The 17,387-nt window shown below is 35.6% G+C and overlaps 1 protein-coding gene across 5 annotated transcripts in view; it reads right to left on the bottom strand.

Moving 5' to 3' along the window:
- The window catches only part of AlaRS (alanine--tRNA ligase, cytoplasmic), a 24,950-nt gene extending 7,563 nt beyond the window's left edge, over positions 1–17,387 (bottom strand). Inside the window, exons 1-17 of one of the 5 annotated variants that reach the window (XM_087349499.1) lie at positions 17,258–17,387; positions 14,795–14,918; positions 13,281–13,456; positions 12,879–13,067; positions 11,647–11,792; positions 10,280–10,471; positions 9,671–9,815; positions 8,549–8,694; positions 7,704–7,830; positions 7,427–7,559; positions 6,613–6,737; positions 4,884–5,037; positions 4,087–4,256; positions 3,294–3,548; positions 2,448–2,701; positions 1,232–1,340; positions 84–239 (exon numbers count right to left, since the gene is read on the bottom strand). In XM_087349499.1, coding sequence (XP_087205625.1) covers positions 84–239; positions 1,232–1,340; positions 2,448–2,701; positions 3,294–3,548; positions 4,087–4,256; positions 4,884–5,037; positions 6,613–6,737; positions 7,427–7,559; positions 7,704–7,830; positions 8,549–8,694; positions 9,671–9,815; positions 10,280–10,471; positions 11,647–11,792; positions 12,879–13,067; positions 13,281–13,427 — 2,448 coding nt within the window. In that variant the 5' untranslated portion in view covers positions 13,428–13,456; positions 14,795–14,918; positions 17,258–17,387. Of the gene's footprint in view, positions 1–83; positions 240–1,231; positions 1,341–2,447; positions 2,702–3,293; positions 3,549–4,086; positions 4,257–4,883; positions 5,038–6,612; positions 6,738–7,426; positions 7,560–7,703; positions 7,831–8,548; positions 8,695–9,670; positions 9,816–10,279; positions 10,472–11,646; positions 11,793–12,878; positions 13,068–13,280; positions 13,457–13,925; positions 14,049–14,523; positions 14,648–14,794; positions 15,001–17,257 lie in introns of those variants that run through there. The other 4 variants (XM_022079591.2, XM_022079589.2, XM_022079592.2 and 1 more) reach the window with 4 other exon arrangements.

Genomic DNA, 17,387 nt, shown 5'->3' with positions numbered 1-17,387 from the left:
ACTCTGCAATTTGCAGTAGAACAACTGTTTAGCATCAACCAGACTAAAAGTGGTTTACGTGACTAAACAAACTAGTACCAGACCTTTTTCCAATATGGTATAGTAGCATGGGAGACATCATCATTGAGTTCCACAATTTTCTTCACAAGGTCCTTGTTGCTGATCTTAACATCATCACTTTTCAGCAAAGATATCAAGTTGTTCAACTCATTTTCAAGCAACTCTGTCTTCTTCAAAGCCTAGCAGAAAAATAAATTATTTAATGAGAACTTCATGTGTCCGTACTGCAAGGACTTTCAGAAAATATGCACATACCTATCCCACAATTTATGAATTTCTGCTACAACAAACCACATATATTTATATTTTTTTCAATTTACAAACATTATTTATTTATCATTTCAGCAGTGCTTTGCAGGGTTAAGCAGGTAAAACTATCATAAAAATTAATACTGGTCTAATTTTTATGATTACATTGCCCTGATGATGGAGGCAGCAAGGATTTCTGAAATTTCAGTAATCTTCAACCCAGAAGACAGCCATTTTTGCAACTTGTGACAGCCGCTACATTATACTCAACACAGCAGAGTCCTTCTTTAGAAGCCAATAGTACACTCAGCTCGTCAAGAAATTCCTTGCATTTTATGGAACCTACTGGCTCATTACAGTGTTCTGTAAAAGGCCAATCCTGATTCCAAAGAATTCTATCCACATTCCCAAACCTTATTTCTTTAAGATCCTTCTTTTAACTACTCTCCCACCTGTTCCTATGTATGCCAGTGGTCTTCGGGCTCTGAAACCAAAATTCTGTATGTACTTCTCGTATATTTATGCTAAACACCCCACCTATCTCATCCTCCTTGATCTGATCACCTTAAAAATATCTGGTCAAGAGGTAAAGGTAAAATTACAGTTCTGAATATTTCAATCATTACATTTTCAGATAGCACATGGGAAAACAAAAGATTTTGAATTGCATGGTAACAAGCATTCACCAAATTTACTTTGCTCTCAATTTTATAGCCAGTACAGCCACCATTAATTATTTTGTTCTCCCACCATCCCATTATTAAGTAAAATCAATCTTAATGATTATCATTACACTGAATTTCATCACAAGTAAAATTTGACAACCCCTGCATCTTTATTGTGATAGCACTTTGCCACATTAATTCCACTGTGTATATACAATTCAGAACAGTCTGGAAAAATTAACCGTTGTATCATTCACCTTCAATGCTTCAGGTCCTGTAAGGGCCACAATTCTTCTAATTCCCTTGGCAATTGCTTCTTCACTTGTGATAACAAATCTTCCAATATGTCCAGCTCGATGTAAATGTCTAAATAAAGAAAATTCTACATTAGTAATTTTATAAGAATCTCCACACAACTCCATGTTGGAAATGTTAGCATGATGGTTGTCAAATGCCCTATGTGCACTGCTTCTCCCTGCTTGATCAAATGATGTATTTAACCCATACAGATTTCATACACAACCATTAAAATGAGACACAGAGTAAAGGAAAGAGACACAGTTTGTACCGATTTTTGTGACAAACCACTGGTCTCCTGCTAATGTCTGACCAAGGGTATTTTTTTTAGAAAACAGAATATGTGCAATTGTGATGAATTACTTTGCAGTCATTAGGTGAAAACAGTCACAATTTTACCATGAGTAGATTTATACAGGAACCAGTCACTGCTAGTGTCACAAGTTAATTTTCTCATGGGATTCTGAACCTGCTGGCATTCTTGCAGTCACAAATGTAAGCAGTGAATTAACAGTTGCCTAACTGCAGGTCAACCACTCACAGCTATGCACCTTATCATAGCTCTGCTGCAGCTGCACCACACATTTTGGAAGAAAGTTCTGGACATGTCAGTCTCTTGGCTTTCAGTGCGGAACACAGAAGCGTGCACCAACACTGCCCACCGACATACAACAACAACTGCACTTCTGGATTTCAAATACAATCCATTGATCAGAGAAGTAAAACTACGCAACTACATAAAGTGATGATCTTTACTCCTTGCTCCAGCAAAGCCACAGTCTTCCTGCGCAAATTACTTCGTGCACCTGCTCCGAACAGCTACTGCCAAAGTTAAGTTATTTGTAAGTTTTCATCCCTGCACCCCCTCTACCAGTTCTTGCTCGAGGGCAACAACTTGCCCTACTGCTGAAACATTGATGCTGATGTAATCTTCCACACAAAGCCATTTTACCTCTCATTACTTCATGCAGCTTCATTCATCAACTCTTAAGTGAAATAAATGATTATATATTTTATATTACTGAAATATTTGCATAGTTTGTGTGTGTTAAAAACCATAACACAACAGTTCCTAATCAACTGTGAAGCAGAACGTTACCTCGGCAGGTAAATATGTAAGAAAGAAAACTGTGATTTATATTCATCAAATTCAAACCATTAAGACAACTCACTCACGTTCCACCACAAAATTCAATTGAAGTATTGCTGCCTGCTGGTCCATATGGGTCATCCTCCAGTTTCTCAACAGGGATTCCTATAGACACCACTCTAACGGGATCTGGATATGTCTCCTCAAATACTGCACGGAGGCCTTGGATTGTCTTTGCAACAGCCAAGCTTGCTTCTTTAGCATAAACAGGCTCATTTCGATCAATCAGATCATTGGACTGAATTTCTGTAGCTTTTACTTGCTCAACAGACATGGCACCCTACCAGTGATAAACATACAAAGAAGTTTATAAATACTACATTATGATAAAGAGGTATCATTACTCAAACCATTCTCTTACAATAAATATTTACATTTTCTGAATATATACATATCTGTGTACACATATAAGAAATAAAATAACATAAATGAACAAACATGTCATTATCTGCAAAATTATGTATAAACAGTAACACTGACTTTACATTTCCAAAAAATAATACACCAGAAATGTGAGAAACCACATACAAGTTACAGCATTAATAAAAAAAAGTAAAATGTGTGAAATCAACACTTTACAACAAAACATACACATATAAAGAATATAAAAGAAGAAACATATTATCAGTCATTCATTGTCCAGAACTGGGTCACCCCTGAAGGTGTACAAAAATGACTGCATGAAGTGCATTTTATCAGTATGGTGTTAAAACTGCAGGGGACAACTGGGATGTCAAAGGCTGCACTAAAATGATCATGTCAAATCAGACAAAATCCGAGGAACACACTTTCTAGTAACATCCCACATTTCAATCTTAGACAATGAAAGAAAAGCTATTTAAAAGCCAACATTAAACAAGTAAGGTGCATACCTTGTTTGTAAAGTCAAAACGTAGCCTGTCAGGTGCTACAAGAGAACCCTTCTGATCTGCCTCTGTCCCCAGCACAGACCGCAAAGCAAAATTCAACACATGGGTCCCTGTATGGTTGTTCATAACCAGGCGTCTCCGAGATGTGTCAATATGTAATGACACCTCATCTCCAACACGGAGCGTTCCTTCTACGGTGCCAATATGCAGTATGTATCCACCTCGAATCTGCACATTCTTTACAGAGAATTCTACACTCTGCAGAAGAAAAAACAGCATTAATACAGCAGTATGACTACTTGAAATGTTTGATTTGCAAATAATTCAAAACTCAAATTTCTACTAACTTTCCGCCTGGCAACACCGGCAGGAAATGTCTCTAAAATGCAGAAAAATTTGAAGTCCAATTTCATATGGTTGCACTTCAGGCACTAGCCAAGTTACACACTGTATTGTGGCCTAAAGATGTGATTAAAAATTTCATATCACACATTTTAATTCCTTATAAAGCCAGAAGCCAAGCTGGTTTGGCTTTCCAGTAAAGCAGTTGCCTTAGAAGTAACAGATTTTGGTCTCAGGGTGGAGACTGGCTATCCTAACTGGGATATTTCATGGTTTCTTCAATCCATCCAAGCAAATGTCACGCTACATAGTTATGAGATGTTTTTTGATAAATATAGAAGATATTATCGCAATGGTTGTTATTTTATAAAAAGCAAAATTATCTTCATGTCATTATTCCTCAAAGAAACAAAATGGCAATTTCACTGTGTGTAATTTCCATTTATATTCTAACCTCATCTCCAACTTTGACTAAGAAGCCTTCATCATAAATTTGTCCTCCTTGTTCTGCATAGAAAGAAGTCCTGTCCAGCAGAACACCACACTCATTCCCTGAGGTCACACAATCCATAAACTTCTTGGAATGCCGCAGTCTTATCACAATGGCAGAACAAGCCTCAAACACTGGAAGGATTAAAGAGTAACATTATAAATTCTTAACAGTACTGCATAGAGTTTCTAATCTTTACAAATGAGACATAAACAACAGTGATGCCTCCTTCCCGTTATCACGCCTTCACCAAAAGGATTAGCAGACTCATATCCTCTATTTCACCATCCAGTTTAATCTTTTTCATATGAAATTAATCAAATAAGTGTTCTTTACACACCATAGTGGAATATGGCACAATGTTTTTAATAAGGCTGTCTCTGTCCATATATGAGTACCAGTGGAATGGCACTACAATTTACAATGAGAATGTGTGCTGTAACTGAAAGCTACAATAATACTTCAGACCGTTCACACCAATGTGAGCTACTACTTTCTTTAATGTCTACCTACTAGTGGAATGAACCAACCAAATGAATAACCAACTGACTCTCAGTACTGACATACTGTAAACAGAACCAAAGTTTAATCCAGCTAGAACCAAAGTCCACAACCAAACATGATCTTCAGTGAATTCAATAAAGTTTCCACCCTCAAAACCTATTTTCCATGGACATTTTAATACTACCCCCATCCAACCTGGAGGTCCAGACAAACTTTTATGTTTATTGAAATATATAACTGACCAAACACTCACTTACCATATTCTGCATCTTTATCTTCAGACGTAGCATGATAGTTGTACTTTGCTAAATCATTAGTTCGAGGAACACCTTGTTCTTGGAGCTCATTAATGGCATGGATATCTAAGTTAAGTTTATCATCATACCATCCTCCTTTACCTTGTGACAAAATCTGCAATTGCAGAAAAACATCAATCACACATACATGAAACCACCAGCAGAACTATTATTACTAATTTCATAGTGCATATGTAATTTAACATTGTGAAGATCAATATATAGTGTCAGACCATGCAGCCAGCTTTCCAAAATCCATAAGGCCTTAAAATCCGTATTTTTTCCCAGTGATTTCAAGGGCAGCATTTTCATATGCTTGTCATGTTTAAAACTGGTGCTTCATGGTTCTTTGATTCACCACCTTGTGCATTTTTTACATCATGGTGATACAACCCCAGCTTTTAGAGGTTCTTTTATTTCTCACAAAAACAAAATTGTGAATAATTTGACAAAATATATTAAAACATACCTCAACATACAATTTTTATTATTTATTTTGTCTGTATTAAAATTCCTCTGCATAAAGACCTAAAATCCAGAAAATCATAAAATCAAAAAAAGTCCTAGTTCCCAGGCTTTCCAGATAAGGGATCATGTACTATACCCATAATATTTTATTTCTATTTCCCACAACTCTTTCTTCCTGGGGTGTGTGGGATAGGATGTTCAATATAAAACCTCTCCTACTTACATGACAAACTTATCCTTACACAGTGCATTCTGCTTTTCACAAATGAGGCTCTGGTCACTACCACAAGGCAGCATAACCACTACATCTGGTGTACAAAGAAATGCCATTAACCTACTTAAAGAAACTGGGTCCCAACAGTAAACAATTACATCTAATGTGCAAGAAATACTACTAGCAAAGGTTAGATTACATTTAAGTATTATTCACCTGGTATGAACTGATTCACTGACAAACTGCAGGTAGTATATATATAGCCAAGCTTATTTCTTGTTTGTGAACTGTCAGATAATTGCACAAAATTGTGCAATTTTCATAAGGTTACAAGATAAACAGCTGATGTATTCTACTGCCTATTCACTGTGATTAGGCACTGATTGTAACTGTAGAAGAATGCATAATCATTATGTGATACCATGTTATGCAGGTTCCTATAGGAGCCTTAACCCTCAAGCACATTACTGATGATAGTGCCTGTAAGAACCTATACAAGAGCTCACATGATCACAAACTCTTCTATACTTATATCCACGGTCTATCTTGGTAAATGGATAATAGTAATGTGCCTTTTTAGAATAAAGAAATTTTAGTCTTAAAACAGGAAACCATTTCATGAAGCAGTATTTATTGACACAGAGGTTTCCATTTCTGTTTTCAAAGTAGTAAATATATTCATGCTTCTCAACTTCCTTACAGCTTACACTAGACTATGCATTCAATGTGAATGTCTGAATAACAAACTCCTACTTCATTATGTTAGCTACCCTTCAAAAATACCACATCAACATCAACTAAAACTTCCATTCCTTCCTACTTTCCACCTTCTGGAACATCTAAACAGCACAAAAGTTGTGTAAAATTCTTTTGAACTTTGTCCATCTAATTTATAAAATCATATGGAAAATATGATTGACAAAGTTCAAAAAAACAAAACAATTTTACATAATATAATCCAACATCATCAGAAACCTTCAAACTTCAAGCATGAAAGTCATACATTACCTGAGCCTGTTTCTTTGCATCCTCATACGCATCCATGTCAACAGCAAGGCCCTTCTCCTCAGACATCAGCTGTGTTAAATCAACTGGGAACCCGTAGGTATCGTACAGTCTCCATGCCACATCACCTTTGAATTAGACATAATATACATCCCTTCCGATCATAACTATACAAAATGATGGCTACATGCAACAGGCAGCCTCTGAACCCCATCAGGAGTCAGTTAATTTCTATAAGTATCTCCAAAATTTATTTCCCTGTGAATGTTTGTTTTCAACAAACAATCTTGAGTATTTTTTTTTGTTTCTTCCACAATTGCCACATGTGTCAATAACAATAAATATGTAATTCTTTTACTGTCCTGTTAATTCTCCTCTCTTGTCTGCATATTCCTCTATAATTTGTTCTTGAACATCTTCAAACTATGTTGTTTCTCATGAGTAACAGACCAAGTTTTATATCAATGCTAAATAATGTATCAAATTACAGTCATATATACTTTAATCTTGAAAGATGATAGGTATATACAATATTCTAAATAGACTGTTCTATGGATTTCCAAGATTTAATCTATTCTCTATTTTGTCATGAATGCAATTTCCATTTGTTGCTGCTGTTCCCAATTGACTCTACTTTGCCATGATATTCAAGGATTTGTAAATAATTCTTGTATCACATATCTGTCCTGTATTATGAACATAATATTGCATTTAGTAATTTTCTGTATTTATTCCTAAACTGAGTTTCTGTGTTATTTTCTTAAGGTGTTCACATATTTACGATTGTTAAAGGAAAAACAAAAGAGTGAAGCTATACCTGGAACAGTTTTGGAATTACCCAGCTTCACAATGGTCCGGTTGAGCAGGTTACGTCCTCTAGTCAAAGTCTTAAGGAACTGTGCTTCTTCATCATTTATCATATCTATAATACTCTGTGGATCCTTCCTAACCTGTGGAAGAAAACTAGTCAACTTAAGAATGAAATATAAAAGAATTTACTTGTTCTTAATTTTACAGTACGTGAATAACAGAGTGACATGTACTGAAATGAAATTAATACAGCAATTATGTGCATCACAATGTGTAATACTGACCTCTGGAAATGTATCCCCAAGTATCTCTACAACTGTGTTAACAAGAGTTGCAAAAAATCCAGGTTTGGCATTCAGCTTTTCTGTAGCATACCTGACAGCTCGCCGCAGAATGCGCCTCAAAACATAACTGAGGGGGGAAAAAGAGGGATAAAACTTCCAATATAGTGAAACATAAATAAAATAACTTATTACTGCTAGAATCTCTCAATACAAGCAAGATGTTTTCCAGCAAGCCTTACATTTAAGTAAAAAAGTCCCTGTTCTTAATTAAGTAACCATGCAATGAGGACTTCAAGCGGAGTGGATAGTTAGATCAATACACTTTTACGCTCAAGATGAGTCAGCTTCACAATGCAGCTGCTTAGGCCACAGGGGAGAGGTGCCAAGTACCCACAGGATAGGAGGCTGGATGGTATCCACAGCTGGTTTGAAAATAATTCCTTCCCCAGCTGGGAATTGAACCCTGGTCATCCAGTCCATAGCCAGTCAGTATACTGACTATGGTATACATATTTTTTGTTAAGCCTTCAGTACACAAAAGAATGAAAGCAATGAATCTCACTTCCACTCCTCAGCTGTCAAAGTACTCGGTGACCAAATGCATTAACTGCATTGTCATATATTATAAATACAAGGTAGTATGAGCATTTTTCTGATTTTTATAAATTCTACTTTTCTAAGGTTGCATTGTATTTTGTATTCTGCAAACAATGTCTAAGTTTGAGAATGGATGATTTCCAAACAAAACTCAAACTGAGTATTTTCCAAATAAAAGTCAGAGAAGTTATGCTCAGTATAATGAAACTGATAACACAAAAAAGTAAAGTCCTAAATTAAGAACTAACCCTCGACCAGTATTGTCAGGATGTCCTCCATCTGCCAAAGCTATGGTCAAAGTCCGAGCATGGTCTGCCAAAACACGATAAGCCATGTCCACACCATCATCATCATCACTGCCAACACGACCTCTGTATGGTGGTACCCCAGTGCCCTAGAAGCAAACATGACAGGGTAAAAATTCAACATCAAAAAAGCTGTTCACACTCTTTCACCTTTATAGTACAGGAATAAGGCATTTAAATCCCCACACTACAGGACTGGTGACTGGATTTGAACTTGGGGGGTTTAACCAGTAACAGTACTAAGTACTGAAGAAATCTTTTACATCTATAAGACTATTCTGCTAAATTAGTTTAAAAAAGAGGTTTTTAAAAATAAAATATAGGCTTATTGCCAAATTCTATATTGCTATTTTTATTTTCATAAAAATTTGTTAAAAATTTATAGATTCATGAAATAAAAGACATAAATCCAAATGTACAGAGCCTAAATTTCTGCAAATGTTTTCCATCACTTTACATATGTATGGAACCTATAATACATGAGTACATGCTTTGCACTTAAGAGCACCAACATTTTGTAGCCACTTGTGTCTTCCTGACTCAACACACACAACACTGCAATTGTGATCCTGCCATATGGCCAATGCTCAGTGCACCAAGCTTCAAAATGACTCATTTGACTAATGTGTTGGTGTGAATTGCAATAATTTAAAACTAGTTCTGAACCACTGCCAGATAAAACTCTTTGTGATATATTCTGCTGGTACTAAACCTTTATCAGACTGCATAAATTTATTTATATTAGCATGCTCTTTGAAATTCTGTTTATTCAACTTTTCATACTATGAATGTTTTAAAATTTCAAGAGCTGAACTGTCTAGGAACGTAATATACATCCAATTAAATAAAAAATATTATTATTACCCAATCAAGACACAAGGGCACTCCAGCCTTCATGGAAGAAAAATTGTGGTAATTCCAAAGGTATTATCACAACAAACAATTAAGGAAATCAACATAACATACCCTTGGACCATATGATGTTAAACAACATGAGATATTTAACATTATCTGAGTTTTCCCACACATTCTTATATAAGTACATAAAAACATTAATGTACTTACTTTCTGAATTGCATGAAACAGAGGCAGAAACAGATCTGTATCGTAGTTAGAACGTTTCTCCTGGATGACAGAAACCAGTCGCTCCAGTCCCAATCCACAGTCTATATGCCTCTTGGGAAGCGACTTCAAACTACAGTCTGATTCTCTGAGGGGGGAAAGAAAAAAAACTATGTTTACATTTACTGCAACACAAAACAAAAAATTTAGAGCTGGCATAAGTACATATGGTCACAAATTCAAAATTAGTTTTTCTGGACTTGATCCATCATTCAGTATTTTACAACAAGACAACTATGCTCTGGGAGCTGGCTCTGCTCCCATCTTCACGTGAAAATGCCTATCCTGTGTGATATAGGGATTGGGATTAGCCCCATCTATCGGACTCAACAGAACAGGTTTTTTAAGTGAAGATGGTAGCAAAGCCAGCTCCTGAAACATGGTGTAATCATTTTGGGTCATTTATTCATATGTGCTATTACTTTAGTCTTTCGACCTGTGACGCACAGAGTAACTCTGCAATCACTCACTTCCCACTCTCTAGTACATAAGCATGACAATATCACTTGCTAAGTATGAATCATATTCACAGTCTATGTTACACAGCATTACCTGTTGAACTGGATGAACACAAGATTCCAAATTTCCAGTACATCAGGGTCATCTTGATTCACCAGGTAAGCTGCATCACGATCACCAATCCGATCAAAATGCAGCTCTGAACAAGGACCACAAGGGCCAGTCTCTCCCATCTCCCAGAAATTATCTTTCATGTTGCCAGGTAATACATGAGAAGGTGGGAGGCTGAAAAACATTAAAAGATTATATACCCTGAAAATAAAGAAAGTACATAAACGCCTAATGAGGAACTCTGCAATGTGTTGACAGTAAAATTGGAAGGCTGTGTTTGTGAACCCATTCTGAACTTCCATGTATGAATTGCAGTACTGGTTTTGGATTATTTCAAGAAATAACATATCTGCTACGTACATATATATGCATGCTTCCTTTTTCTTGTTATAGTTGTACCTTACTTTATTTATTCTAAAATACAATTATATCCTGCAAATCTTATAGTTTTGCAAGTGTTTTTATAACCAAAGAAGTAATTTTCTCTATCATTCTGACGTAACTCCCATTTAAGGTTTTTCTCAATTTTCTCAATGCATGTTCCCCAGGAAAACCTTAAACAGAGTTTCACTGTTTGGTGAAATCCTCATTTAAGAAGGAAATCAATTTAAAACAAATTTTGGTAATTTTAACAATGAGACAACAGAGATGAAAGCAACAATTTAATACCAAACACAGAGAAACATTAAAAGAATATTTTAACATGGTGCAATTATATTACTGTATGTCACAGCATAGTGATTAGCATGCTGCTTTGTGCACAAAAGAGCCACGGTTTAAATTGCTCAGCAACACTGCCCACGATTCTCCACTGTTTTCCGTAATATAGCCAGATAAATTATGAGACAATTCCATAAAACATGCCAAATCCTCCACACATCAAGACCCTGCCATTTCTCAACTGATATTACAAATGCTGTAAAGCTGACATTTATTACTTAATTACAAGAGAACCATTTCCTTTTATCACTCTCCAGCATTTATTTCATTTTTGTAACAAAAAAAGAATACTGAAAGCTGCATGTTCATTCAGCAAGAGTTGAAAATATCTGTTTGGAGCAATAACAAAAATTAAACAATATCCTTAACTACAATTGAACATTCAGGGTCTTAAAGCATTATAATAAAGTCATTCTGTATATGTATCTAGGTTTTAATAAACAGTAATGTCACTGAGCAAACTATACTGATTGTTTACTAATTTCCAGGTTATTTTATTATCTATAAATTGCAGTTTATGTAGCACTGAATCTTTATTACAACTGTTACATATCTTAAATTCATTCTATACCCACATGCAATGAATTATAGGAGTTAATACCCCAACACATTATAATCAATAAACATACCCTAAACTGATCCATATTTGTTTACATTCTTCATCAGGTTCTAGACCAGCAGATTCATCCCCTCCAAAATAAGTTACATAAAGACGGTCAGCGGGGAGTTTAAACACTTGAGTGAGAAGTTCCCAAGCCCATGTACAAATCTCTTTCTGCAAAGAATAAGAGAAACTACATTAGTAACATCACAGGTTGTACTGACAGGCTGAGAGAAAGAGTAATATCTCTCAATGCTGATGAAAACAACTGTAGACATCTGGCAAGAGTTACATGTACTATAAATATGAGCTCAGGCACAGAGCCACCCTACTGCTGCAGTGATAAGCGAGTCAGTCTTGAGTTTACTGTGAAGTAAAAGCAAAAGTCACGGATTGTGAAGTGCTGAATGAGTGGCTACATTATCTACTGGCATACGGAAACCAAAACTTTGTTAGTGTACAAAAAGGCATTTATACCCAGATAATCAGGACTGTGATTTGTGAAATGTCATGTATTATCCAGAAAATAATCAATTGTACCTGTAATAGTGTGAAATAAATCCATATTTTGCTAAGAACCCACTGTGTAATCACGAGGTCAATCCATGTCCTGATGGAAGGATGAACAGAAAGCTTTCTATTACCATACTTTTTATCATTTTCATGTGTCATGTACCACATACCACATCTCTGTACTTATCTCTTTCATCTTCTTTACTGGTCCCTTTGCATACTGAACACCTACATAATCTCCATATTCACCATAAAATTCTCACCCTTGGGTTTGCTACGTCTTTGTAGAGAACAAGACAAAAAATATGAAGATGTCTTTCTTATGGGTTCTAGTGCTGTGTGGTCTGATAAACTTCACCACTACAAGAACCTTAAATCCTACTTAACAAAACATACCTTTATAATGCAAGTTACCAGGCATGTAAAATCAACATCTACACACACACACATGAAATATCTTTACTGACCTATCAAATTTGTCAAAAGGTAAAATCTGGCATATAAATTTCATAATGGCCACAGTTCACAAATCTCTGACTGAAAAGGAAATTATATCGCAGCACACAGCACAGAATTAGCAAAGCCAAACTCAGAAGGAACATTAGCAGTAATAATTATCATCCTTGTTATGAACTCACATGGCTGTTTGCCTGAAAAGATCTTGTCACTTTGGATTCTATGAAAGATTCAAGATAATATTTGACCTAATTTTCTGAACTAATGAGGAATATAAGAGAATTTCACAACCTTAAAATAGTCTCCAAAGGACCAGTTTCCCAACATTTCAAAGAACGTATGATGGTACACATCCTTTCCAACATCATCCAGGTCATTGTGCTTGCCACCAGCTCGAATGCATTTCTGGGTGTTAACAATTCTTAGCCATTTTGCCATATCACTGTTGGGGTCAACAGTACCCAGGAAAATTGGCTTGAACTGCAACAGTAAAATTACAAAAATTAAAACATGGTCTTGGGATACAACTAATATTCTGCTACCAATACAATTAATTTCTCTCATTAGAATCTCAAAAAAACTGAAATTCTTTACATACTTGAGCATATTCTGATTCATGTTATGGGAGAACTTCTTAACATCTGTTTATTCTTGTAAACATTATTGCAGACTCACACTTATCACAAACTGTACCTGATTCATGCCAGCATTGGCAAAAAGCAGAGTTGGATCATCCAGTGGAATCGTTGATGATGAATGAACATATTCATGTTGCTTCTTTTGAATAAAGAAATCAATGAATGCTTTGCGAATTTCCTTTGCAGTCAGTGATGTGTTCATGATTTCAGCTTCACAAAACTGGAACAATCCTAAGAATGAAATATACAAACATATATTTTAAGCCATAAAGTCATAAAACAGGAGTGGGAAGATTTATTCAAATGAAGTACACATTTTTAATTGTGGTTTGTAAATTTTAATTTCTCCATGACCTTGAAATATGCATTTATAATGAGTCATTATTTTCTGATTTTAATATTAGGTTGTACTGTCATGACAGAAGCAAGCAATAAAAATTCACATAAACTGGAAAATCTATCATTGAAGTGTCATTATATTTTCTTAAATATACAGAATTTAAGAAAGTTAAAATATAAGCTGTGCTGCGGTTAAGAACCACCCAAAACTGAATACTTTTCTTTGAATATATGACAGATAATTTTGCAGAAGAGCTTTTTCTTTTTGAACAACTCTGTAATACAATGACAACATACAGAGTCTCTTCAGCATGCATCCAAAACATCATCTTCTGCCAAACTTCACACAGTTTGTACTTACAGACTAGACTACTGGTTGGACAACTAGGGTTTGAATCCTGGCAGGGTAAAATTTTTCTGTTTGCCAACTCATCATATTCACATTACGACAAATTCCACATCCTTGGCTTGTACTATGAAGGAACTATGGAATGTAATTAATTCGAATTCAGATTAGCAATGAGGAACACCCAGCCTCCTGTCCAATAAGTACTGGAGATTATTTTGGGGAGAATAAAGTGGCCAGGGTTTGAAGCTAACAACTCACTTTCACCTAGTGCCAAGATTAAGAATGCATGGCACTATACATATGACACAGACTTAAGTAAATTACAAAACAAGAAATTGTATTACTCCTGCCATAGAATTGCATGCTGCAATAGTGATCTAAGTTGTCTGAAAAGTTAGCTGCCAGTATCAAATTAAATTATGAGAACATCTTCCTACATTTCCTACTTCAACTTTTCTGTTACTCCACTGACTATTACTGTGCATCATAATAAAGAACAGGTAAAGCTGCAAAGTGTGAACTTAATCCTTAGTTCGTATTCTATTAAAAATTTAATTATTAGTTCATATTCAATTAAAAATTTAATTACAATTACCAAACGTTTCCTTACATTTTCACCCATTAGCAGCTTCTCCTCTGCAACGACTAGAATCGTAAACCTCCAAAGTCGAATTTTTAATGCGAGAATGACAATATCGGTTTCTTACTTTTTCCATATGGATCAGTACCACATGGCATTTTGGCTAATTACTTTAAACATTTAATCAAATAAAACTCATAAGATGCCGTGATGTTTAAAAATTTCAAGCAATATTCATAATTACGAACGCTAAATAACAGTATATTACTAAAAATTCACACAAAATACAAAATCTACGTACCAATAAGATTTACTGAACTTTCAACTCTCTTCTTACATCACCTCACCTACAGATTGCCAACATCACTCGGCTATTACGCTATACTATACCAACATCGTTCTACCTGGAGTAAATGTGAAGATAGCTAAAAAGAAGAAAGCATTCAGCTAATAGAGAATATGTGTAGGCAGGTGACATGCTTGGAGAACTATTATCCAATAACTAGAGCAGAGCGCTCCTTTCGGAGCTCCTAGGGGGGTTGGTCAAGTTTGTAAAACGCAACCAACCTTTGTTAGTCCCGAAGAGTTGTTAGTTTAGTGTCTCATTCAAGTGTTTTAACCACAGAGTAAGAAACTAAATTAACCACAACGAATGGGGTGTTTAAACACTTGACCAACCTCCCGAAGGGGTTTGGTTGTGTTTTAAAATCTTAAGTAAGACAATAAACTAACCCCCGTGTATAAACAAATATAAGGTGATATTGTTGATGACGTCATTTTTTGACGACAACGATGGCTAATCTTTTCGGAGCGCTTCCTGTAATCTGATATTTTACTTCTTTACGTCGCTGATCAGAGGCCAACAGTTCTTGGTTAGTCAACTTTCTACGTCCAACCCCACCCTTGCAAGTCTTCTTCTTTTTTCTCTTCTGTTTTTTGTTGAATAGTTCTGATATTTTATTTTATTACGTCGGTGTTCAGAGGCCATCTGTTCTTGATCAGTCAACGTTCTACGTCCAGCAACACCTTTGCTAATCTTCGTCTGTTTTTTCTTTTCTTTTTTTCCCTTCTGTTCATGTTGTATACGTTTTTCTATGTTTATCAATGTAACTCTCCCGTCGCTTTTCTTTATTTGTTAAATCGGTCTGATGGATTAGTTCTTTACGTCGCTTTTCAGATGCCAACAGTTCTTGGTTAGTCAAATATCTACGTCCAACCCAACCCTTGCAAGTCTTCTTTTTTTCTCTTCTGTTTTTTGTTCAATAGTTCTGATGTTTTAGTTCTTTACGTCGCTTTTCAGAGGCTAACTGTTCTTGGTTAGTCAACTTTCTACGTCCAGCAACACCATTGCTGATCTTCGTCTGTTTTTTCTTTTCTTTTTTTCCCTTCTGTTCATGTTGTATACGTTTTCTATGTTTATCAATGTAACTCTCTCTTCGCTTTTCTTTATTTGTTAAATAGATCTGATGGATTAGTTCTTTACGTCGCTTTTCAGATGCCAACAGTTCTTGGTTAGTCAACTATCTACGTCCAACCCCACCCTTGCAAGTCTTCTTTTTTTCCTCTTCTGTTTTTTGTTGAATAGTTCTGATGTTTTAGTTCTTCACGTCGCTTTTCAAAGGCTAACTGTTCTTGGTTAGTCAACTATCTACGTCCAATCCAACCCTTGCCAATCTTCGTCTGTTTCTCTACATGTGTCGTTAATATGGACTCGTTTATCAATGTAAGTCTTCTTTTTTATCTCTTCTGTTTTTGTTGAATAGTTCTGATGTTTTAGTTCTTTACGTCGCTGTTCAGATGCCAAGTGTTCTTGGTTAGTCAACTATCTACGGGCAACCCAACCCTTGCAATTCTTCCTTTGCTTTTTTCCCTTCTGTTCTTGTTGAATTAGTTTTTCTAGGTTTATCAATGTAAGTCTTCCTTCGCTTTTTTTATTTGTTAGATAGTTCATATTTTTAAGATTTTACGTCGCTATTCAGAGGCCAATTATTCTTGGTCAGTCAAATTTCTACGTCCAACCCCACCCTTGCAAATCTTCGTTTTCTTTTTTCCCCTTCTGTTTTTGTTGAATAAGTTTTTCTGCGTTTATGAATGTAAGACTTCTTTCTCTTTTCTTCATTTGTTAGTTCAGATTCTTAAGATTTTTCATTGCTACTGAGAGGCCAATTGTTTTGGTTAGTGAACTATCTACGCCCAAACCCACCCTTGCAAGTTTTCGTTTGTTTTCTTCTGCTCTTCTTTTCTTGTTGAATAAGTTTTTCTATCTTTATTAATGTTAGTCTCCCTTCGCTTTTCTTTATTTGTTAAATAGGTCTGATGTTTAAGTTTTTACATCGCTGTTCAGAGACCAACTGTTCTTGGTCAGTCAACTTTCTACGTCCAACCCCACCTTTGCAAATCTTCGTCTGTTTCTTTCCCTTCTGTTCTTATTGAATAAGTTGTTCTATGTTTATCAATATAAGTCTTCCTTCGCTTCTCTTTATTTCTTAAATAGGTCTGATATTGTAGTTTTTACGTCGTAGTACAGAGGACAACTTTTCTAGGTCAGTCAATTTTCTACATTATTCAATATAAGTCTTCTTTCGCTTTCCTTTATTTCTTAAATAGGTCTCATGTTGTAGTTTTTTACGTCGCTGTTCAGAGGCCAACAGTTCTTGTTCAGTCAACCTTTTACGTCCAGCCCCACCCTTGCAAATCTTCGTCTCAAAATCGATCATAAAGTCAGTTTTCATAATCGTAATATATCGAATGAGTATCACTTTACCTTGTTGGAGTTGGTACTTCAAATACTTGATAACGTCTTCTTTCACTTTCCTGATGTTTTAGGACAACTGTTAGGCAATTCTTAAGAATGCGACGTGCTGTTTCTGGAGCAGTGATAATGCGACTGACTT

Source organism: Zootermopsis nevadensis, unplaced genomic scaffold, assembly GCF_977971745.1.
Source record: "Zootermopsis nevadensis isolate Lab colony 2312 unplaced genomic scaffold, Znev_1.0 Znev_ptg000016l, whole genome shotgun sequence".
NCBI classification, from domain to species: Eukaryota; Metazoa; Arthropoda; class Insecta; order Blattodea; family Termopsidae; genus Zootermopsis; species Zootermopsis nevadensis.
The sequence above is the reverse complement of the archived record's forward strand: the minus strand, read 5'-3'. Positions and strand labels throughout refer to the sequence as shown.